The sequence below is a fragment of the Arvicanthis niloticus genome, chromosome 11, assembly GCF_011762505.2.
Source record: "Arvicanthis niloticus isolate mArvNil1 chromosome 11, mArvNil1.pat.X, whole genome shotgun sequence".
In the NCBI taxonomy this organism is placed as follows: Eukaryota; Metazoa; Chordata; class Mammalia; order Rodentia; family Muridae; genus Arvicanthis; species Arvicanthis niloticus.
Window position 1 is genome coordinate 36,115,426 of NC_047668.1, and position 24,859 is coordinate 36,140,284.

The following is a 24,859-nucleotide window of genomic DNA, read 5'->3' on the forward strand; positions in this document are numbered from 1 at the left end:
TTCCATCAGCTGCTGGGTGAAGCCTCTCTAATGACAGTTATGCTAGGATCCTGTCTGCAACTATAAGAGAATATCATTAACAGTGTCAGGGGTTGGCTCTTTCTCGTGGCAGGGGTCTCAAGTGTGGCCAGTCATTGTGGGTCAAAGGTTTTGTGGGTGGGTTGGTGTCCCCATCCCTCCATTAAAAGTCTTGCCTGGTTATAGGAGGCATCTGGAGTGGATGGAGGGAACTGGGTGGGAGAAGTGATTAGGAGGGGAATATGGATCAAGTGTGGGGAGGACAGAAGGAGAGAGAAAGGAGGCATCTCTGGGATGAATTGGAAATCTAGGACAAGAGAAACTCCCAGGAACCTATGTGAGTGACACTAGCTAGGAGTCCTTGCAATGAGGGATATAGAACCTTTCAGTCTTTCTAGGTCAGATGGACAGAATGTCCTCTATGAATGCACCTTTTTTTTTCTGACCATCCAGGACACACAAGCACTTGGCAGAAACACAATACTAAACAAACATAGAATGGAGCCACTCCCATCAGAAGCTTGAGTGGGCATCAGAGCACACAGCCCATTTATATGGTGGGTGATCAAGTCCCCAGAAAGTCATCAGGATTCACATTTCAGAAGTTAATGCCACAGAGGACACACCCAGCTTGCACACCCTGCTTCTTCAGCTGAGAAAAGGAAAATGTTCAGGTTGTAAAACTTTTTATTTTCCCATTTTCTAAGAGAAATGTATCATGAAACGTGTAAAATTGTCTATGGGAGACCATTACTGGGCAGTGTGGCAAATATATGTTTTTCCCAGCAAAGCCTAGTGGTGCCCCATTCCCACTACTTCAGTTCATGTGTGCTAGGGCACCTATAGACCCATATTTACTATGATGTGTTTACCTCAGGATGTTGAGTCAGAGATTTAAGAATATCAATGTCTAAGACTAAGAAAACAAAAACTTAGAAAGCAGATGTGATCAATTTTGGTTCTTGTTTCATCTGAAATCACTTCATTAGCATCCGCATGCCATAAAAGATGCAGCAGCTGCCAGGGCCTTATTTATCTTTATGAGTGCTAAATTCTCAATGTTAGCTATTCCCTTCACATAGATGTGTTTGAAGAGGTATGTCTCTCATTCTCTAGCCACATTTTTCTGAGGAGTTGGGGACCAGGTCTGATCATCGCTCTAGGCTATGTGCCTTCCTGCCTTTAAGGACAGTTCAAGGTTCTAGGACTTTCGAGGGCCCACCTGAGGAGATTTATGGTGCATTCCACACTATTCTGCTTACTATCTGATTATCTCTTCCCCACTTCAACTCCAGAATGAGAACACTTGGAGCTTTGGCAATAACACTGGTGGTAACGGGAACTGGAATTTTCCTCCCTTTCATCCTGAGAAGCAGAGACGTCTTGTGGGGTAAGTAACAAATGATATGTAATCTTTTAGTCTTGTAAAATTGTTTTTCACATTCAACAAACCAAACATGTCAAGGCGGTTGTTGAGAATCAGTTAAGACCCTTTTGGGTTTGTCAAAGAGAAAAATGTAATTCTTCAGTTTAGAAGGATTAAATTATAATTCCTCCTTTAAAAGAACTGATTTTTCCATGATTATAGAATAAATAATTTCATATATATATATATATCTTTTTTAAGTTTTGAGAATTTTTGTTTCTTTGTTATTAAAATCATCTTAAATTAAATGTCTCTGGTATAGCTAGTTTTTGGTTTAGTTGCATAGGAAGTTATAGTAAGAAAGCTACCGAGATATCTGGACTAACATAATCATTCTTTGCTATAAAGAAAAAGAGAAAGAAAGGGATGAAAGGGGAAAAAGAAAGAGAAAGAGGGAGAGAAGGGGAGGGAAGGGAAGGGAAAGAAAAGAAAGGGACCTGGGGAAAGAAGGGAAGAAAGGACAAGTGGTTACCCTGAAGCAAGCTTCCTGGTGGCAGGATGCTGGGGAAGGGGCACTTGCTGCCCCCCAGTCTCTTAGACACAGCCCATCCATTGGGCCTTAGCATCTTTGTCTACACTCAGACCTGCTTCCTGCTAGGAGCTACATGCTGCTTAAGTTTTCTGCCTGAACATCATGACTGTACTGAAGTCACCCTGCTGCCTTTCCAGACTCAGGAGCTCCTAAAGAAAGCATTCTTCCACCTTTTCTTCTGAGTATCCACACTGGCTACTGTGGGATCTGTAAACCACTCCTTCTGACTGGCATGTCACTCCCCTTCCAAGTCTGGGTGTTCAATTGACCACCACTACAGGCATTCCTGGTGAGCATTATTAACTTGGAATTGTGTTTCCATGACAACTAAAGAATACAAGAGGGGTGTTCATTTTAAATCTTCAAGAAAACCTAAGCATACCCCTTCATACCAATTCTTCTAACATCTGGAGCATGACATGTGTTCAGCACACAGAAGGAAGTAAACCACTTTATCTTTTTGTTCAATAGCTATCAAGACCCTAGAGGAATAAAGCAAGACTGAAAAGAGAGAGGTCAAGAGTCTAGTCAAGATCTCGATATTGCACCTGTGAACTGTTCATAAAAACATCTGCACAGTGTGGCTTTAAAGTTTTGAAATGATATTCTCTTCCAAAATGAGGATATGGGACATCTGTAATTCTGCCCACAGAGTGTTTGTTTTGTTCCTTGAAACAGGGTTTCAGTGTGTTGTCCCCATCAGGTTGGAGATCACCATGCAGAACATATAGATGTTCCTGCCTCTACCTCTGCCTCCAGAATGTAGGGATGATTTATAAATCTGTAATAAAGTCGACTCTTTTGCTTATATTTTAATAGTATATAATTATGTACAACATGACTTCTATAATGATAGTGCAGTTTGGAGTGTACTTTACTATTCATTAGGATATTTTTAAGTGGTGCCACACTTTGGTTGGCAAACATTGAAGAGGATAAAACGGGAGACCCACAAGGCCAAGGTCAGCTTTGGCTCCACCTTTAGTCTGGTATAAGTCAGTGGGGGAGGACTTGCTGGGCATCTGTGAGGCTCTAGATTTGATAATAATTTTTTTAAATCATCAAAATCACTGCTAGTGCCCTTTAAGTTCTGCTCGGTGTGATAGCACCACTGTAATCCTACCTAAGGCAGGAGGATCATGAGTTCAAGGCTAGCATCAGATGTATAGCAAATTTGAGTGAACTCAACCTGGGCTTCATAAGACCCTGAAATAGAAAAACAAAAACAAGCAAAAAATATTTGCTTCACAATGGTTCAAATTTATGTTCTTTAATATAAGAACATTTATCAGTTGAAAACTCAACAACAGTACCCTTGAAACACTAAATAATTGTTTCACTGGTAAAAGGTATTTGAAATGCAGTTTTCATATGATTTATTTCACTACAGCCAAAATTAAATGTATTTGGAAAATGATAATGCAGATGACTTTGTGCATTTGGGGGACATCAATGACATTTTGAGAAGCAAAGCTATAGGGGACACACCATACACACACACACACTCACTTACTATACAAAGCCAGATGCCTCAAAGCACAGAGGAAAAGAAACCTCGGCACCTGGAAATTCGGTAATAAAGTAATGAAAATGAAAAAAAGGTTTCATTTTCTCCTAAAGTATACCCGCGACCATTATAAATCTAGGAAGACTTTGCTCATAGCATCTCTTGACAACCCTCAGTAGTACATGCTCCATGAAGTACTGTGTATTCCTCTCAGCAGACTGAGATGGGCTTCCAGTGTTTGTGCAAAATTAAGATCCATGTGAAATTATCTTTATGGCGAACTCAGCAGCTCACTGTAGCTGTGAAAAGAAAATAAGATGCAAATGAACAGCGTGAGCAGGAAAGCTGCCTGCAAATCCTGAGATTGGGAAGCCAGCCTAGTGGGGGAGTTTGTTTAAAAGGAAAGCTGGCTAGCTCTGTTCCAGTTCACCAGATTTCTGAAAACAGAGATCGTCGAAACAGGATCCACACATGGCTTTGAGTGAATCCCAAGCGATCAGAGTCAGCCAAGGGCAGTGCGTGGGAGCCTGGGAACCTCTGTGGCTGTGGAGAGAAAGACATTGGCTTTCTTTGACTTCTTTTGCTTTGTATTTGTGAAAATGTCTGGAACTATGTAGGCAGTTTCTTTGTCCCGACATACAGTGTCTTCTTGTATAATGGCTTCTTGCATTCCAGTTATGAATATGCAAGAGGTGGGACTCTAGAGGCCACTGTGCCTCCCAGAGCAGATGGTACTTTCAGGACATACACGTGGACAGCCAGATGATATCTCCAGGACAGGGAATAAGTCAAGTTATTCTCTAGAATGTTGATTTCTGTTCTAGACAAACAAAAGAGAGAGACCAAGTTGAAATTCTTAGAATCACTGATCCTAGCCTCAACCACAAGTCAGAGGTAGGCTGTGCACCCACTTGCTGGATGGATCTTGAGATGCTGAAGAATGCCACAGGTCTTAGGGAAGCATTCTGTTTCCCCCTTCTGGCCAGAAAATCCATTTGCAAAGTATCTCACCACTCCCTACCAGGAAGAATGAAGAGAGAGTCCAGGTCTCTAGGCAGCCACAGACATCCAGGAACCCACATTAAAAACACAGCTGCCAGCTGCCAGCTGCCTGGGGGCATTCCCCATTTATCTGCCTATTTGCAGCTTGTTCCCTAGTAAGTAACAACCTGTTTCCTCGCCCTCTCTTTCCTTTCTTTCCTTCCTTCCTTTTCTTTCTAGCCAAGTGCTCTGCTCTAGCAGCTCCCATGGGATGCCAGCACACAGACCAAGGTCTGCTGGCTGCCAGTTTTTTTCTCTTGTTTATCCCTCCAATGTCTGTCTAATTCATTCAGCCCCAGAAAGTTCAGTGAAGACGGACAGAAGAGAAGATTCTCTCCTCTGTTGTGAATGAATGAGACACTTCTGTTCATCCAAACCATAATTAATTTAAAATCTATCCAGTCCCACAAAGGGTTTGGAAGATTATAGAGGAGAAGTGTTTCTGTGGGAAATTTTTTTAATAGAAAAACCTTTGGTTCAAAGATAAAATTTGAAATAATCAGCCTTCCTTTAAAATTTGGGAAAAAAATAATTTTGTAATATAGCAAATGGAAGCATAAGCAATACATGATCATGTCAATTTAAATATCAACTTAATATTGGTCAATAACAGGAAATTAGTTCGCTGACAGCTACTATGCATGTGCACGCACACACACACACACACACACACACGATTTTTCTCCATAGTTAATTGTTCTATACAAGCGTTTAGCTCTCACATAATGACAAGTTTCTACTAAGTCCAACTTCCACCTGGGTAACAAAAAGGTAAAGACTATGTGTTCAGCACCCTAAGATTCACAGTGCACAGGGCACACAGTGAAGAACTGATCTGTTTTCTTCTGCTATATCTCACTCAGAGGATCTTTATTCTGCTAAAGAAGAAAGAATGAGTTGAATAATTTAAGTAGATACTTGGGGGCAGGAGGATGGAGGGAGTATACACAGGTATGTAAGGGTGTTTGTGCCCATGTACATGTGGCTTGAAGCCAGAAGAGGGCATGGGTTACTATTCTATCACTCTGCATTATTGCCCTAAGACAGGTTCTATCACTGAACCTGAAGCTAGACTGGCAGCCGCTAAGCTGCAGTGATCCTTCCGTCTCTGCTTTGTGCAGCATTGCAGTAAAAGGTGCGTGCAGCCATGTCAAACTTTTTCCTGGGTACTGGGATCTGAACTGAGGCTCTCATGCTTAGGCAGCAAATGGCCCTGGATACACTAGTCTGTTTCTTTAGTGCCAGATGATACCTTTTAAAGTAAGGGGGAATCAGGTTATCATAGTTAGAGCTTTGAAAATTAAACCTTGTCTTTATAGATTGTGAGGGTCTTATATAGTCCGTGGAAAAGAGAGTGGGTGTCACTCTGTGCAGATCAGGGTCTTTGTGTTATGAAGGGAGGCACAAACCCAGCAGGTCTATATTTAGAAAGCCACCTGACCTACAGCAAGAACAAAAGAGAAGTGAATTGTCTGAGCCATGACTGTTCCCATTCAGTGGTGGCGGTGTACAGAACTTCCCTAAAGGCACTAAGGAAGTGAAAGGGAGAGACACATTTTCAAGAGTCTCCAACTCCTCTTGACTCCAAACCAACTGTCAAAGGCTCTCTTAGTCATTGTACTATTGCTGCAAAGAGAGACTTTGACCAAGGCAATGGTTATAAAAAGAAAATATTTGATAGGGGACTTGTTTTACAGTTTTAAAGGATTAGTCTCAGATCATCATGGTGGGCAGACAGGCATGGCATTGGAGCAGTAGCTGAGAGCTTTAAAATCCTGATCCACAGGCAGCGGGCAGAGAGAGAAACAGACATTCACAGATACCCAGAGAGAAACAGAGACAGAAGAAAGGCAGCAGACTGGGCCTGTTGTGGGCTTTTGAAACATTCACACTCACCCCTAGTGACACATCTTTTCCAACAAGGTCACACCTATCCCAATAAGGACATATCTCCTCCCCAAATAGTTCCACTAATTGAGCCAAACAGTCAAACAAATGAGCCTATAGGTACCATTCTTATTCAAACCATGACAGAGGCCATGAATACTGGCTGGGACAGAAGAAGTTCAAGTTGAAGATGAATATTTAGAGGAGAGTAAAAGAGAAATAAAAGCCAAAAAGGCCAAGATGTCATAGAGGAGGAAGGGAAGAGAACTCAAGAACCAAGGCTGGGACAAATAGGGCCATAGACAAAAGATCCAACATTCTGTGGGCCCTCTGGACTCAACAGGTCTGCCACAGAAAGCCCTACAATTTGTCTATAAACAGAGCCAAGAAATTACCATGCTCACAGTAAGAGCACTAAGCAGGATGTAGCATTCCAATTGTGGGAAAAACACATTAGGGTCAAAGTCCTCCATGACTGCATAGCCTCTGGGCTTGGCACTTTATGGGAGACTACCTTCATTAGTGAGTTTTCTCCTTCTCTGTCTTTGTTCAGAGACTTTAATCCTCCATGACCACCTCTACCTAAGGAATGTCACATAGCTTCAATTAGTTCATATGACCAATTTCCTTTCTTCTGACAAAGCCTGTCAGCTAGCACCTGAAATTCCTGAAATGCTTCCCCACGCTAATGAGGCATTCTAGGTACCCTACACCCCCAGCCAAGGACATTTGCCCATCCTGGATGTCCCTACTCTTAGTCCCTCAAAACTTTGTAAGTTTTCTGCTTACTGACATCTGGTCCCCGTGTGGTCAGTCACTGTACATACTCACAGGGCTTCTGCAGCCCCTTACTCCCACTCTTGCTATGCTTGATGTCTCTGCTTCCACTGGCCTTGTGGACCAAATCAGTCAACAGTCTATGAGGGCAGGGAGATCCACACCAACATCACTCAGCAATGGCACAGTATCCTGACTCTAAAGCCTATACATACAGCCTCCCTGCTAGAGGACCAGCCATGCCCACCCAGTCTAGAGAAAGTGTTTTTCCCAGCTGGTGAATTCAGGACCACAGCTGACTTCAGGAATGGAAATGAGAATTGGATAGAGCAAGATAGATTCAGAAGGAAACTGAGTAGACATGCTCTTCCCCACGTTGGAGACTGGTGTGGTCTTGGGAACATGTGATCTTAAGTACCTCAGACTCCACAACAGCTCCCGGTCATACTGTTTCTTCTTGCATCAAAATCAAAGGCAGCTGTCCCGGGCAAAATGTTGCAAATCTCTCTCACTGATACAGTTTCTGAAATATGCAGTTATTTAGTTGACCTTTACACATTTGTTTCAATTTTACATAGAGGCTAATGCTCAGGAGAGCTGATCATGTCTGGAGACCACAGGACTGTCACTACACCCATCTGCACCAGAGGAAGAAGGCTAAAGCTGGCAGAGTTACTGCCGTGGGAGGGGGCGTCTGTTTTAATGCTGCCATGTTTTATATCCTAGGGAAGACTATGAAGTCCCGTGTTATCAGTGTTGTGGAAACGAGCCAGCTCATGGTAGACAATGCAGTCTACAATACCATGAAAAGGTGAGTGACAGTGAGTGATGGTGTTCACCATGAGAACCTTTTGCAATTGAGACATTGAAGCTAACCTGAAATGTTTCACGGTTCCAGTGCGATTGGCCACAATGGAAAAACAATGCTCGCACGCACAACTCTTTCCTCAGAGAAACGAAAATCAAAAGCTGGAGGGCTAATAGCCCAAGGTGCCATGATAGTAGAGTCTGAAGCTTGGACAGGAGTAACATTAGGACACTTTACAGAGACGGGTGCTGTGCACTCAGGCGTGGAGCCTAGCCACTATAATGCCACCACACTATTTCAAGCATAGAACCAGAGCCTCAACCTGCTCCCAACTGTTTGCCAAAATAATTGACTTTACATACTCATTTTTAATTGAAAAATGTTTTATAATCTTATCCCATGTGTTTCCCACATGCATGTCTAAGCATCACATACATGCTTTATGACTACAGTGAGCATAAGAAGGCATCAGATCCCCTAAAACTGGTATAAACCATTGAGTAGGTGCCAAGAATCCAATCTGGGTTCTCTAAAAAAAAAAAAATAAGTCAGTGCCCTTAACTCTGAGCCATGTCTCCAGGCCCTGGCATCACACATTTAAATATTCGACAGACACCATTGCTAATGGCAGCATGGTATCTCATTAGATGCTCTGAAAGCATCAGAAACATATGAGGTTTATGTCTTCACAAACTTGTCATTTTATTGGAAGCTGGTGAAAAGTTACATCTCTCAAGGTACAAATTATTACCTGACATCTTCTGATTTACTTCAAATTTCTATTATTCCAAATAGAAAATTGTTTCATTATTTTACATTACTTAGAGACAAAGTGTTACCTGACTATTTTAAAAAATTGAAGGGGAAAGAGGGAGACAATACTCTCTGAGCAGATGAACTGACGGGAATCATCAGAGAAGAAGGAGTTTTCAGTAGTGTGGAATGCTCCTGGAGTCTTACATCCAAAGGAGTTACCCACTGGAGCTGGGAGAGGTAGCAGAAAATTTCATAAGCCTAAGAGTTTCGTGATCCCAACCTCTCAGGGCTGACAGCTGATGACATAGGGACCCATGACTACACCATTTGGGGAGGAAGAGGCATGAGGCTACACAGACAACATGGCAGCCTCACCTGTGCTTCTGCAGCCTGTGCTTCTGCAGCAGGAATTAGAACCAGGTCTAAAAGCTGACAGATGTGGATAAGACCTGCTACCAGTCATGGCTGGGCCACCTAGGAAGTAGCTCCTACCAGCTCATCTTGGGGACCAGTTATACTCAGTAGCCCTTTCTGGACCTGTAGGAGTGAAGCTACAAACACTTCTGCTTTCTCAAACCAAGAATCCTCAGCAGACTAAGGAGATGAGATTTCCTGGCTCAAACTTTCACTTGTGTATCTGCAGAACAAAACCTATGTACATATATTCATTATGTGGCCCTGTCTGTCTGTCTGTCTGGCTGGCTGGCTGGCTATCTCTCTCCCATTCTCCTGGCTACTCCTCATCTCCTTCTCTCCCCCTCTGCTATTCTCTCTCCCTTCCTCCCTCTCTGTGGTTTCCATGTTCAGCCCCTCAGTGGGGTTGTGGGACACACTGCTTGGACAGGAAGAAAACGGGGAGTGTTTGACTGCATCTCCCTATACCACTGTCGCTGTCAGGTACTAGGCTTTAGGGAAGCTCTGGGACCCGATGGGAGAATGCAGTCTAAGATGTAGGAAGCCAACGTTGGGGTTCCCTGCCTCTCAGGCACCCAGTCACCTCTGGGTGTCACACAGAAGAGTCTGGAATGAAGGATTGTGGGTCCATGGGCCTGTGACAAGGCCAAGACTGTTGAGGGCCTGCAGGCTGAGAGAAATGGGGAACTTCAGCTTAGCTCATTGGCAAAAGTAGCAGCAGTTGTCTGGAAGTGTAGAGACCTACAGGAGACTTAGGTTGTGGCTCTATAGGCGAAAGCCTTCTCTCCATGCTACCCAGATTTGATTAGACAGTCCATGTTTATTCATACCATTTATTGAATGTTTATCATGGAATATGGGTGCATACCCTCTTCTTAGGATGAACCAGAGATTTCACACCTTTTGCAGTGTGAAATGTCCAGGAAGGGAAGATTATTGGCTAAACCTTCAGGGCCTCTGGGTACCTCATTAGCATGGAGAACTCTGTTTTGGGTTATGTGACCAACATGGGGAATGTGGGCATGCATTCTAGGCCCAGGGAGCAGGGAGGCACCTACTATCTCCGGTGGGTACTGAGGGCTGAAGTCTCAGACTTGCTCTGCCTTACCAAGTTTCCTGGCACAGTCCATTGTCCACACACCTTCCTCCCTCCCATCCAAAATGTAGACACACTACTTTTCTTTTTCTCTGCTGAGAGGCAGTGAGTCTGGGGAAGCAGGAAGCTCTAGACAGCACAAAGGATCACATCCTGACCACTTCTGGGAGTGACAAATCTCTTCCCTTTGAGCGTTCTAAGTCAGTTTCTGATTCATGGTTGCCCATGGGCTCCAGGATATACTTGTCTGGCTTATTTGTGCTCAGATCTGTGACATCATCTCAGTGTGCTGACACTGAGATATTGTAGGTTCCGCCTGGCAGCAGATTGAGAAACAAAGGGCATAGGATGACTTATTGAGGACGACACTGTTGCTCTGCATTCTCCACTCCTCACACACCCAGCGGGACTAAAGAGAACATAAATCTGACACACGGCTCTCCTGCTTGGCTTCTCACATGAAGAATGCTGAGCCAGCTAAATACAAAGTTCCTGAAATGTGGGTATATAATCAATATTCTCCTGCAAATAGAGGGACAGACACCTCTCGTTTAACACCCTCTCACACCCTGCAGCTGGAATGTAAATAAGCCCTACATAATTGCTGTACACCTTCAGTGTGATTGGAGGGTTAACAGATGGCGCCATCTATTCTGCACCTCCCCAGGGATAGCAGTAGATGGACAGCTGACTGGACAGTTAATAAACACCTCACCAAGCTCCTAAGATCAGAGCATAGGACAGGTTGGGTATGGAAGGGAGGTAACTATTAGGGAGGACCAGTTCCCTTGAAGGGCTGTGTGATACCTAAGAAGACAAACCAGAGGAAGATATGGGCACTGATCCATGGTAACAGCCACTATCATCAGCAAGCTATGAGGACCACAATGTCCAGTCCAGGGGTCTAGGCACCAGGATACCCAGTCTCTAGTGGCTGTCCACCTCAAGGCACTGGCACCAGTGACTAGCCAGCCAAGGGTTCTTGAACTCCTGGACAGGCAAGCAGATGTTCTTCAAATGTTGATCTCTAGTGGCTTTCATTTCTCAGTTTGGCAGCAGTGAGCACCAGTCATAAGCTTGTAGAAGCAACAGTAAATATCACCCTTTAGTGTTAGAGTCCCTGTGAGTCTCAGGTTTTAAGGCCCTAATCCCTACAAATGTCCCTACCAGGCCTAGAGTTTTAGACATTTAGCCTCTGGCAGGGACTAGTATTGCAGCCTCCAGCCTAGAGTTTGAGACCCTTGACTCTAAAGAATTGACAGCTCTATGAGAGTATTCCAGCAGCCCTGGCCTACAGGTTCTCCTAGCTGACATCTTACAGTCTGTCCTTCATTTGTCTCAGCTCTCCACTGCTCATCACCTTTTCATCTTTCCTTCTGATCTCTTCTTCCTGCCAAGCTACTCTCAAGCTGTTCAGCTGCCTCCTTGGCAGTCAGACTCCTGGCTACTCCTCAATGCTAGTGCCAATCGCAGCCATCGAGCCTTGTGTTTTGGACCCATTGTGGCTTTGCCCCAGTGCCAGTCTAATGAGATAGGAGATGAGCCCCTCTAATGAGACAGAAAATGTTCAGCAAGCTTATGACAACAAACAGCCTGGGATGGACCACCTTGAGGTAGGGTGATTAGCAAAGCTGCAGACTTTGGCAAGGTGTCTGTGGTGTATTCAGGCTGTTATCCTCAAGGCAGCTAGAGCAGCAAGGGAGAGTTCATCAACCACTGAATAGGAAGACAAATCACCCTGCACCCAAAATATTTACCTGTTTACAAAGAGGAACATCAGAAGGAGTGCTCACAATTCAAACATTGAAGCCTCACATTTTCCCTGTTGGCAACATCCTCTGCCTAAATATACTTTAGATAAATATACCTTTAGGGGCCCTTCTGTCTACCATTGGCTCTTCAGGAAGATATAGCCCTGCTGGTGGGAAGGGACAACAACCTCTAACTCTGAACTGGGGTCTCCTGCCCTCTGCCAGTTCTCATGAAGCTTTGATCAGTTTATATAGTTAACAACTGGATAAACCCATGTCCTCAAGGCTCAGGATGTCATCGGATCTTTTACTAATATGTGCACATGTAAAGAATTGTATTTAATATGCCACATTTTACATCATGGACATTAGTGAACAGAGTCACTCATTTCCAATCTATGTGAGTTAGATGTGTTTCCGTCTTGTTGTTGTCACTCATGCCTACCTTGCAAAAGCTAAGCGACTTACATGAGTTAAGTGTTAAGTTCCTCATCTACATAATTGTCATAATTATAGTATGTCTTGAGGTTATTAAGTTTCCTTTGTATTGTATATCTTGAGGTATGCAGCATGCTGTTTGGATAGACACACAGATATAGAAAGGATCACAACAGACACTATCTATCACCTGAAGTAACTGTTTTGTTCTGTGGTAAGAGCAGGTAGGATCTCATCACGATTTCAGACTACAGTATTACGTAACTGCCATGAAGCACCTCAGACACGACTTTTGCTCAGAGAACAGCATGTAGTTTAGGCTATGACTAAGACATGGAAAATACAGCATTCCATTTATTCACAGTATGACAAAACTGAAAAGAGGGCTGCTTTCCCCAAAGTCACAGTGATGTAAACCTGGGTTCATCTGGGAGAGTTGACAGCAAGAAGGGGACATTTGTGACAGCTTCAGGCCTCTGTTTGGCCTCAGATCCTCACAGGTCAGAATCTGGAGTATTTGTGATGCTCCCTACTCCAGCTGAGACTCTGCCCTGCAGTGACCACCTGCCTGGCCCAGGTTATGGTGAGAAGCAAAAAACTGTTAAAGAGAATCAAGGTAATTGAGATATGGATTTTTTTCAAAAAGAAAGTATTGACCATAATTTTCAGCACCCAATATTGCTACTCTCTAGTTGTTTTCTATCCCTTTTACTGACCCCAGCACTTCTGCGGCTCAGAACTATCTAGGCTTTTTCTTTGTGTGGCCCACAGTTCATTGCATGGTATGTGCAGTCACTTAATAAATGTTCTGTTGATTTATTTATTATGTGTGTATGCATATGTGGTATATGTGTTATTGATAGGGAGAGGCTGTATGGGAGAAATGTGTGTTGGCAGATTCATATGTGCATGCATGAAGATGCTAGAAGTCAACTTTGAGAGCTATACATCTTGTATTCTGAGACTTGATCTCTCATTGGAACCTGGGGCTCACCAGTGAGGCTATGCTGGAAGGTATCGAAGAAATCTACCTGTCTCTATCTCCACAGCACTGGGCTTACAGGAACTTATCACTATGCCAAGAATTTTCTGGAGATAAAATATAAGTACTTACATCTTGCTCGTCAAGTACATTTGTAAACCGAGCTGCCTCTTGAGCCCCATTTAACTTACAACTCCTTATGCTCTAGAAACCTCAAGAAAAGGGAAGTCCTTTCTCCAGCCCAGCTTCTCTCCTTCTCTAAGCTGCCAGAGTCCACCAGTGGGGCTATTTCCCGAGCAGCAGAGATCATGGAAACATCAATACAAGTCATGAAACATGAACAGTCACAGTTCTCCACGGGTAAGCAGCTGCATTCCTCTGTCTCTGCTTAAATTCATTCATAGTTTCTTATTTTTGTTATTCTGGGAAATACAGTTTCTCTCCTATTCAAATCTTATTTTGATAACAAAACAAACAGCTAACCGTGCTCAAGTTTATGTTCTGGAATACATTGGAGATTTTCCTGTAACCTTCCCATCTAGTAAAACTTGGGGAATGGGCTTTCTGGGGAGACATTCATTCAGGTTGTGTCATGTCACAGCAAACAGAGGACTGGACAGGAGCCTCAACTTCCCAGTTTGTAACCAGGACCTTCTGACTTAGTCTGTTACCCAAGGAATGTAACAATCCATGGGCTTTCAAAAATGAGACTAGTCTGCAGTGTCTGGCAGCTCACATGGTGGCCCCAGTAGAGTGCATTTGAAGAAAGCAGAGGCCGCAGAGGCCAGATTAAGCCTCTACAGACTATGGTGCCACACTCAAAAATGAGCTTGCTTTTTTTTTTTTTTTTTTTTTAACAATCTCAGTGAGATTTATTTTCAGTGCAGTATTGTGAGCTATTTGATTTCTTAAATTAATCTGGTGCTGCTTTGCCTGATGAGATGAACTCATTTTAAACCAGTCTTAACCACAATTCTCAGATCCTACACTGAACAGTTAAGTTTGACTTTTACAGCAACCATAAAGTCACTCTGAAAAAGGTTTCATTTCAGACCACATAGCTGAAAGGCCTTTCTAAGTACATTGGTCCCTATCCAGTAGTGACATCAGCTTAGACAGTGGTAGAAGTGATGGTAGGGTGACCTGTCCCGAGGATGGGAGCCTACTGGCCCCCTCTCCCGTGTCACAGGGCTCTCAGCCCAGGGAGAATACACTGGGAAGACAGGCCATAATGTGAAATTGATGATGGAAAATACCCTAAAGGATATGATAAAGTTATTTACATTATAGACTCAATCACTCTGCAGCATTTAAGATATAAGGAAGGTGGGCCAATCCAAATAGACTTCCGGCCATCCCTGCATAAACAATCAGCAAGTGCACTGGGTAGAGATACCAGGTTGTTCCTGAACATTGGCTTGTTGACCAGCAAAAGTTCAGTCACATGAGTCTCTTTACAGGACTTGATTTGCTGTGCTCTAATAAGGAGCACATGACCGTCACCCAGCTGAACCATTGTCAGGTTGCTCAGTAAGACGATGCATAGTTGAGATGCCTGTTCAGTAAGATGCACTGTTGAGAGATGCCTGCTCCATTTCTCTTCTGTTTGAAAATAGGATACATTCCTGCTGGCTATGTTTTCTAGTGAGAATCCTGATTTCATTAGTATACATTCATCACAGTTTTATAGGGTCATCTTAGAGCTTTCTTAACCTTGATTTGTCGAATAGCATAAACAGTGACAGAACTGGGAAGAAAAACAGTAAATATAAACAAAAGAGACTGCATTCAGAGGTGATAACCTAGAGAAATCAATGGGTGAAAAAAATAAAGCCTTTTTATAGCAGAAGGAATGAATGCTATGAGCAAGCTCAGCTAAGGTGGATTCCTATGGGATACACATCCTGTCTCATTGCTCTGGTGATGTGTCCTGTGAGATGAGAGACAACTCTAAGAAGTAACCTGATGGCTTGTCTTCCTAGAGCAGAATGGCTCTTAGGTTGCTTTTCAGAATCATCATGAAGCAAAAAAGTAAACAACCACCCCCCCACACACACTCCTAGCTATGAAAATGGTTAAGGAGACTGAATGAAGAAGCCTATGACTAAGAGAGAGATGGCAGATTTTTCCCAGAGCAGCGACTGAGACTGCACAGGAAGCCCTGACTTAGATGTTGAGGCTATGGCTAATACAACTGTTGGAAAGATACTTTATCTGGTACAGATGTCACACAAAGTCTGGTCTTTAGAAAAAATATGTTGTGTATTATGGATGTATCACCTGTCAATTTAAAAGCCTATGGCCTATGGAGTAGGCAGGAAATGGGAGGTGGGACATTCAAGAGGTGAAAGATTCTGGGATAGAGCCAAGCATGGGAATATCAGCCTAGGAAGATATGAGGAGATGGACACTTGGTACCTGAGCATAGATAACCATCCACATAGCAGAATGTAGGTTAAAACAAATGAGATATTTTAAATTCATTCTAGTCAGAGAAGAGCCTAGCTCTATGGCCAAGGTCTTCTGAGTCTGAGTCTTATTCCTGGGAGCATGGGGCTGGGAAGAAGAACCAACTGGCCTTAACTTCAATATTGGTCTGTATTGTTATGCAGATGCCTTATCAGCAGACATTCTGGGCACAATTGCAAACCTGTCAGGATGCTTGCCTTTCATGCTGCCACCAAAATGTCCTGACACCTGCCTGGCAAATAAGTACCGGCCCATCACAGGGGCCTGCAACAACAGGTACTGTGTGAAGACCCATCTGGAGCCTCTCAAGACTTGATCATGATCACAAGCCATTGTGAAGTAGGCTCTAGACCCATGAACTGTGACAGTCCACCCCTCTGTGTGTCCCATTATCTTACACTCCAACATCTGCCATTGCCATTGCTACCCTCATGCTGTGCTACACTCCAGATAAAGGTAACAGAGGAGAGCTTTTTTTGATCCATCTCACCCTTATTTTCTAAAATCACAGAATGGATTACCATCACCTAATATCCCATGCCAGACACTTAGCATCTTTGATTTCTCCAGATTTCTTACCTGTCTCTAGTATGTTACCAGGACTATCTGCTTCCTCCCACCAACCTAACTGAAGGAAGAATTTGACCATTTGCCACAAGACATCAGCCTCTGTGGCATGCAGCTCTTGCTTCCCTTTATGTATATGCCATCTTAGGCACAAACCATCCCAATGCCCCCTTCCTCTTTGTTAGGGGTTGGTCTGGTGCTGCTTGTATTCATATGCTAAATTCTGTACCCAAAAAGTCTGGTTGCCCCAGGACAGAGCAATTTCCCATATACACAAGCCTTTGTTGTGCGAATCTTGCTCCCTAACTTAAAACTATTGGTTAAACAAAACTGGCAGCAGCCAATTACTGCAGGGAATTGAGAGAGGTAGAGTTTGAGTCATTGGACTAGGGGTTGTGCACAGGGTTGTGCTAGGAGAAAGAGAAAGGAGAAAGAGAGAGGGGGAGGACAGAAGGGGGAAGACTGGGAGAACTGGAGGTCTCCATTAGCCATGATGGACCCAAGTGAAATGCCTCCCCAGGACACTAGGCTGCTGGAGCAGAAAGAACCCAGGAAGATGCAAACAGCAAGTATTTGGGGAGCACAGTTGGGGAAGGAGCCAGTCTTAAGAGAATTAGATTGGGGTAATTCCCAAGTAAATTATGCAGAACCTAATAAATAAATCAGATTTTGGGTCTCATTCATTTGAAGCTAAATGGGGATAAGCTTAAGTCTCATTAATTTACACCTCTTGTCCTCACTTAGATTCAGAGCAAGATCCTAGCTCAGTCTGTTCTTGGGGGGGATCCCAACTAGTCCAGCCGGACAGTTACATCAATGCTTGACTACTTTCTTCATGTTTCTCCATTTTAACCCTTCCCTTTACCCTCTCCCAGTCTTGTACCCATATACTGAGGGGTACATAACCCTGCCTTGATTCTACCCAAATGCTGCATATCAAGGCTGGGTAGAGCTAGATGAGCATGAGAAAGAAGTGTGTGGAGTGAGTATGGGTAAGGGACACTATCTGTAGGAAGCAAGCCCCTTAAAGGAGATGCTATATACACTCTGACAAATCTCTTTTTTGGGTTCTTTCTGCTCAGCTGCTAGTAGATTCCAGCTCTTTCTTGGGTTCTTCCAACCATCAGAATAGACTGCTGTTAGGTAGTCTCCACATGTACTAGATGGTCTTGCTTGCCCAGCTTGGTTTTCTATGTCCAAGGTATAATGTGTCTATACTTCACACTACTGCTTACCTTTTCAGCTGGGCAGGTCCCTCTTACCAGAACTCTGGCCACCTCTATCAGAGTCTGCTTCTGCAGTCACTGTGTAGTTGCAGCTCAAGCTGCTTCTTGTATCTTGATTTTGGCACATCTACCCTGAGTTTAGCAGTGTGCCTCTCAGCTCCCAGGTCACCACTTACCCATACAATAGCAGGATGCTTCCTTCTGGGTCATTCCCTCCAGATTCCCAGTGAGCCTCAGCTTCAGGCACACTTCAGCCACTATCTCCAGAGCTGGTCATGTGTTTCTCTGCTATATATCCAACCCTGGTCACAGTTCTACAGCCTTGTCTGTCTTTCTCCAGCCTTGTCTGTCTTTCTCCAGCCCAGAGCTCTCACACGTATATATGAGGGCTCTCTCTGGAATTCCCACTAGCCTTGGCAAGAATGTCATGATCTTGCCCCTGGAGACTTCACCTGGTACATTCCCTCATTTTCCAGCTCTTGTTAGAATAGTGACTACTGTTTATTATCCTGGCTATGTTCTTTCTGTGGGTCACACTAAGGTTGTCTTAGTTTCTTTTCCTGCTGTGATAGTAAAATACCCTGACAAAAACTGAAGGAAGAGAGGGTTTATTCTGATGTACAGGCCTGAGCTATATCATTGTGGAGACGTCAGTGGGACAGGATCACAAAGCAGCTGCTCACGTTGTACCCATGGTCATGAAAGAAAACACTGAACAGTGGTTGCTGCTTGGCTGGCTTTCTCTACTTTATATAGTCCAGGATCCCCTGCCAAAGGAATGGTCTCATACACAATTAAGATGGGTCTTCCCATATCAATATAGACATGCACAGAAATCTACCAGATGATGCTAAGTTCAATCAGGTTGATGACCAACACTAAGTGTCAGAATGGACTTCTAATCCATCATCTTACTCATAGGTTCTTCATCTGTAACATTTCTGTAACATTTGTAGTGAGAGCTGTATGTGTGTTTACATACATGATGTTCAGTGTATTTAAAACATTATTGTTTACATGCTGAATTCTATTAGTACCTTATCCTGAACCAAGGGGCCTCATGTATATGAGAGTTTATTGCTGAACTCTGGTAATTATGGGAAGGGGAGTTCATGCAACTGATCCCAGAGGTTGTAACCCTACTAGAAAAACAGAATGCAAAAGAAACAAAGGCCTCAGTCATATGCTAGAAGCCAATGTGGATCTTACTAGCAAAGAATAGCCACATGGACACTGGCTTTTCCATTCAAGGAGTTGTGGTCTGGTGGCTGTGAGGAATGGGACAAAGCAGAGTTCTCTCCCCAGTCACCATCACCTGTAAACACGACTTTGTTGGAAGTCTAATTTTGATTGGCAGTAGGTTCTTGCTGATCTGTTTGCTGCCCCATTGTCCCCTCCCATTGTTCCCTCCTCCTCCCAGCTGAAGCTCCACTGAGCATCAACCATTCCCTTGGCAGAGCTGCTTTGGTTAAAGCCACTTGACAGGAGCAATTTTTGTCCCTGGCCACTGTTTCCTTCCCTAAAAATACAGCCCTGAAGTACTACTGACCAGGGAGCTTATCCCACCTGTATCCTAAGGAACTGAAAACTGTACCAAGTGCAGGAATTCTAAGTCAAAAAGGCTGGGCCCACCCTCAAGCAACTTCCCTGTGAGTAGATGTTAGAGACTTAGAACTGCCTACTTAGAAGGATCCTGAGACTAAGAAGATGGATAAATTCTTAGCCCTTCGAGCCAACAGTTGCCTTTGAGAACTGTTTCTCAGACCTGGGTGTGTTCTATCCACCCATGTAGGCTTTTCTCCCACCCTTGCTGTCCTCTTACTATTGAGGTTTTCCCTGTATGAGGGTTTATTAGCAGGCGCCTTAGTTATATTCATGAAGCCCTAAGGAAGTGATGACTGTTTTTGACACCCAGGATTTATAAATCCATATCTCTTTCCTATACTCAACCCCATGTAGCTCAGAACCTAACAGTGGAAAGCATGGATGTTCTTTCATCTTTTTAAAACAGTCTCTAAGAAAGATCCTACAAAAAGGAAAGCAAGCTACCTAAGATCCAACTGAATACTGAATGAAACCTTTGATGTACTTCAGTGGGCAGGGGGGCTCACACTGAAGGGTAGAGAAAAGGCCATAGCAGAAAAGGTAAAGATGATGAGCAGAATATATGAACATCCTGCTCATACATGCTCGTCACTGTGGAGGGATCCCAAGCATGAGATGGTTCAGAGCCATGTCTCTGTCCTCAAGACTACTGTGTTAAACAAGTGCCTCCCAGAACACAGAGAGGCATGAAAGACCCAAGATAGTTGAAGTGAGGCCATCCCTTCTAACAGAAATAGATTAAACAACACCCCATGTTCATGAGAGCTTGGTGCCGTTTGACTGGCTTTCTTTGCATTATATAGTCCATGACCCTCTGGCTATGGAAGTGGTTCACTAGGAAGTCGTTCCTAGGAAGAAACATGTCTACCTACCTCAAAAGGCAGTCTTCTAAGTAAGAAGCTAAATGGAAAAGAAGGGGCAGGAGAAGGAACAGCAAGAGTGGGACCAAGAGTCCTCCCCTGAAGGTAGATGCAGATATGTGTAGTATTTCCTAAGAGAACATCCTGGGAACAAAAGCTTGGCCCTTGATGAGCAAGTATGACTCTTCCAATAAGCATGGTACCAAATGAGGACAGGACAGGGCAGAGCATGTATCCCAACCCTGTGAGATCATGCCCAAGGCCTCTGGAAAAGAACACAGATGAGAATGTGACTCGTCCTATCAATCATATGTGTCTTCTGGAGGTCAGTGACAATTACTATGACTGTCACCACGAAGTGGCTCTCCTGCATCTGACTTCTTTGCTCTTAGCCCCATACGTAAGCTTTAAAATGTCCCAATGTAACTCAGCATGCTTTTCCAAGAAGGGCAATTCTCGAAGGTTCCCACAGTAAGCAGGTGACAAAACTGTTCTCAGGGTATTCCTGAATCTCAGAGTTAAAGCAGGCTTTTCAGCCTGTGGAAAGTCTGTGATGAGCCTGATGACCTAGGCCTTCCTGGTCTTATTACTCCCTCACCAGAGTTGACTCAGGGCAGTTTAACCTTTGCCCACACAACTGTGCCTCCCACTGAAAGACAGACATGTGCCATGGTCTGCAGAGGGCAAACCCTACTAAGGGCCAGCATATCAGCTTCCCTGCAGGCTAATTTATACTCACTCTTCTACTTGAGGGACATTTGTGTTTAATCGAATCTAGAGACATAGAAATAATTCTTAGGGGAAATGACAGACTCTGAAACAAAAAGTTGATTGTTGTGTTTCTGTTTCCAGAAGAACTCCCAACTCCATCTGCACATAGAATTTAGTATGTTACAGAGGTTTCTATAGTCATTCCCTGATAATTAAATGAAACTTAGAGTTTGGTTTTCAAACATATTGTGAAATAATCTAATTCCTGATAACTAACAGTTTCAATTAAGACCATTCCAGAAGGACTAGCTGGCAACAGGTGTGATGCTCTGGGGAGGCCTGATGATTTCTGGTGTCTACATACACAGTAAATCCTTTCCCTAGATGAGTGTCTTCTAGGCACGTATTCACAGGCACCTTTAATCCCTACTTTTATCATTTGGGTTTTAACATAATTCATGAAATTGTGATACTTTTTGAAGCTTTCCTGGGAGAAAGGAACACACACATCTCCTTTGGGAGAAGTCTATGCATTGATAGTTAAGCTGCTTCAAACAATAGTTGTTACAAACATGAGCCCACACAGAGTCTAAATCATACTTTAAAATTCAAAAATGAAGATACCACTTAACAAGGTAGAAACTAGATATTAGAAATCAAAACAAATCCTCTGGATTACATGGGAGATCAGTGCACCCCAAACAAACTCATTAACCTTAATGAAAAGGAGAAGTTGATGCTGGTGTCCTGTAGGACTCTCAGACATGGGTACCAGTGGCTCCAGAAAAGATATTTTTAAAACTCTTGAAGAAGGTCACATTTATAGTAGGTAGAGAAAAGCCCATTCCCCCTTGTCGGGCATAGGTGGGAGAGGAGGCCTTTGGTCCTGTGAAGGCCGGATGGCCCAGTGTGGGGGAATTCAAGGGCCAAGAGGTAGAAGTGGGTGGGTGGGGGTACATCCACATAGAAGCAGGAGGAGAGAGGATGGGATAGGGGTTTTCTGGGTGGGGGGAAATGGAGAAAAGGAATAACATCTGAAGCGTAAATAAAATATCCAATAAAAAACTAATTTCAAAAAAGAAAAGAAAAGCAGACTCCCATCTGAGAGATCCTAACATACTTCACTGAGCACAGCAATGACAAGCCCACCTCCAGGATGATTACGCTGTCTCCAGTGATGCAGCTCTTGAAGGAGTTCCCCCAAATCAAGAACCAAGCTTCCTCACTCCTCCAGACCAGCTTTCAGAAGTGTAGTGATCTCCTTGGATCACTCTGAGGCCACATGACTACTGAGGTGTGCTGAGATGTTCTGTGTGTGCCTGCCTTATGCAAAGCAGTCCCCTTCCTCCTTCCATGTAACTACCTTACTGCCTAGAAAGCAGCATGCCTGTACAAATGAGAAGAAAAGCTAATCTTAAATATGACCCAGGGCTATTGGGTTGTTTTCACCTATGTGTTGGGGATCTCCCAGCACAGCAGCTTCCCTTTTGAGCTGGAGATAGAAGAGCATCTTCCTTGTTAGAATGTGGAACACTGAGGTCACTACAATACCTGATGCCTGTGCCTAAGTCCTGATCACTGGAGCTCTGATGAAAGAACAGGCACCGCTCCCCCGAAAAGCACTTTCAGAACTGTTTCTCTTCATGTTGCTGTCAGCATGTTCGAATGGCTGCCATTAATCCAAACCTAATAAAGAAAGAGCTGAAGATAAATGCAGGGTGATGCAGCGATTCCACTAAGGATGAAGGCTCTTTCAGCACATTCTCATGGGTACTTATGTGGTCCAGAGCCAACAAGAGATATTCAATAATGTCCATCTGGGGTCCCGTTAAGCAGCCAACCCAAGCTGTACAGGTTCAGCGATACACTGTGTGTTCACAACAGTGTTCTTGAGCACCTAAGACCTCCTAGTGGATTTTTGAAATATAAAAGCCAACTGGTGAAAAAAAAAGAACTCACAGCAAGGTTGTGAAAACATGTTAGTTTGACTGGGTGAAATAAGGCCTCCCTGAAAGCTGTACTTGTGGAGCTACAATGAGGAACAGCTGACTGTAATAAATCTGTGCAAAAGGCTGGCTGCCTTCTTCATGTTGCTAATTAAAAGCACTACTCCAAATTAAGCCAACTGGTGGGCTAGATGTCAACGAAGTATATTAATAGCAGAATTGTTTCCCGCTTACTCTCTCCAAATGTACAAAAGTCATCAAGTCTCCTTGGAGCATTGGCCTGTTACTAACCAGTCCCCCTGGAATGTTCCTAGGTGAAGCAGCAGACATGTAAACAATGAAGCCTTTCCCCTCCAGGGTCCTTTCAAGCAGTTCTTTGTAATGCATAACCGCTGCAGAGCCTCTCAGACAAAGGAAGGGTTACAAAGTCTATCCTCAAGGGTGAGGACAAGGAAAACACAGTATTGAAATACTTCAGAAGCTCTTAGAAATGACTTACTGGTGCTAGGAAGATGGCTCAGCTTGTAAACTGCTTGCCACACGGGATCAACTGGATCCCCTGAGTCCAAGAACATGCCAGGTGAATATGGCAGCCCATCTATAACCACGAAGCTCAGGGGCTGTGCAGGCAAGGGATTTCTGGAGCAAAATGGCAAACTGGTAGTTTACCAGGCTGCCCAAAATAGTGGCACACTGGTTCATTAAGTCATAGGTAACCTTCCTATGTGGGAGTTTTCCTTCTAGCACAATCTGTAGGGCTGGATTTGTAAATACTGCTTAAAGTTGGTTTTGACCATGGAATGCCTTATTTTTTCCACCTATGGTAATTAAAAGTTGTGTTGAGTACATTAGTCTGGGCTGGCATCTGTGGTCTCTTAGAGTCTGTAGCATATCTCTCTTGGCCCTTCTGGCTTTTAGAGCCTCCATTGAGAAGACAGGCCTAATTCTAACAGGTCTGTCTTTTTATGTTACTTACTCTTTTTCCTTCACAGCTTTTACTATTTTTTCTTTGTTCTGTATGTTTAGTGTTGTGATTATTATTGCCAGGACTTTCTTTTTAGTCCAATCTATTTGGTGTTCTATATGCTTCTTATATTTTCTCCTTTAGGTTAGAAAATTTTTTTTCAATGATTTTGTTAAAAAATGTTTTCTGAGCCTTTGACCAGCGTTTCTTTTTCTTTCCTTTCTTCCTATTATTTTCAGGTTTGGTCCTTTCATGATGTCCCGAGTTTCCTGAATGTTTTGTGCCAGGGACTTTTTAGCTTTAACATTTTCTTTGATTGATATACCCATTTCTTCTAGTGTATCTTCAATGCCTGAGATTCTCTCTCCCATCTCTTGTGTTCTGTTGGTAAAGCTTGTCTCTGCAATTCCTATCCAAACTCCTCATTTTCTTTCATTTCCAAAATTCTCTCAATTTGGGGAATTTTCGGGTGCTTTGTTTTGTTTTGTTTATTGATTGTATTTCCTTTTACAGGTCTTGTACACTTTTATTCATTTCCTTCCACTGTTGTGTTTCCTGGATTTCTTTAAGGGATTTATTTTTTATTTCCACCTTTTTTTTATACAGGCTTTTGAAAGGTGTTTTTTTTTTTTTTTTTTTAATATTTTTCTTTTATTTTTTTCCTTGTGCCTCAGCTATGTTAGGATATTTAGAGCCTTCTGTGGTAGGGCTGCTGAATTCTGGTAGAGGCTTTCTGTCCTGGTTGTTATTGATTGTAGTTTTACACTGGTGCCTAGGCATTGGGTTGGGAAAATTATAGTTCTAGGTGCCGATACCTGGTCTTATCTTTGTTGGGTGAGTGCTTTGTTCCTTGGCTTCTGTTTTCACTCTGAATTTTAAGAAAGTGTGTTGGCTGTGTGTGGTCTGCTTGAAAATTTTATGTGTACATAATTGGTGTAGCCACTGGAGGTTCCAGGTAAAATGTGTTTCTGGGAATTGGGAATTGACATTTAGTAATGGGAATAGGCTGGGGGTCCTATGGGGTCCTAGGGGGTCCTAAGGGGTTTGCAGTGGGGAGGAAAGCAAAGTGTTCTGCCAG

The 24,859-nt window shown here is 43.4% G+C and overlaps 1 protein-coding gene across 1 annotated transcript in view; it reads left to right on the plus strand.

The window, feature by feature from the left end:
* Positions 1-529: 529 nt before the first annotated feature.
* Positions 530-24,859, plus strand: part of Tpo (thyroid peroxidase) — an 82,542-nt gene continuing 58,212 nt past the window's right edge. The window contains exons 1-5 of the mRNA XM_076942475.1: positions 530-692; positions 1,314-1,408; positions 7,915-7,999; positions 13,642-13,793; positions 16,046-16,178. Of these exons, the coding sequence (XP_076798590.1) occupies positions 685-692; positions 1,314-1,408; positions 7,915-7,999; positions 13,642-13,793; positions 16,046-16,178 (473 nt within the window). The 5' untranslated portion in view covers positions 530-684. The remainder of the gene's footprint in view (positions 693-1,313; positions 1,409-7,914; positions 8,000-13,641; positions 13,794-16,045; positions 16,179-24,859) is intronic.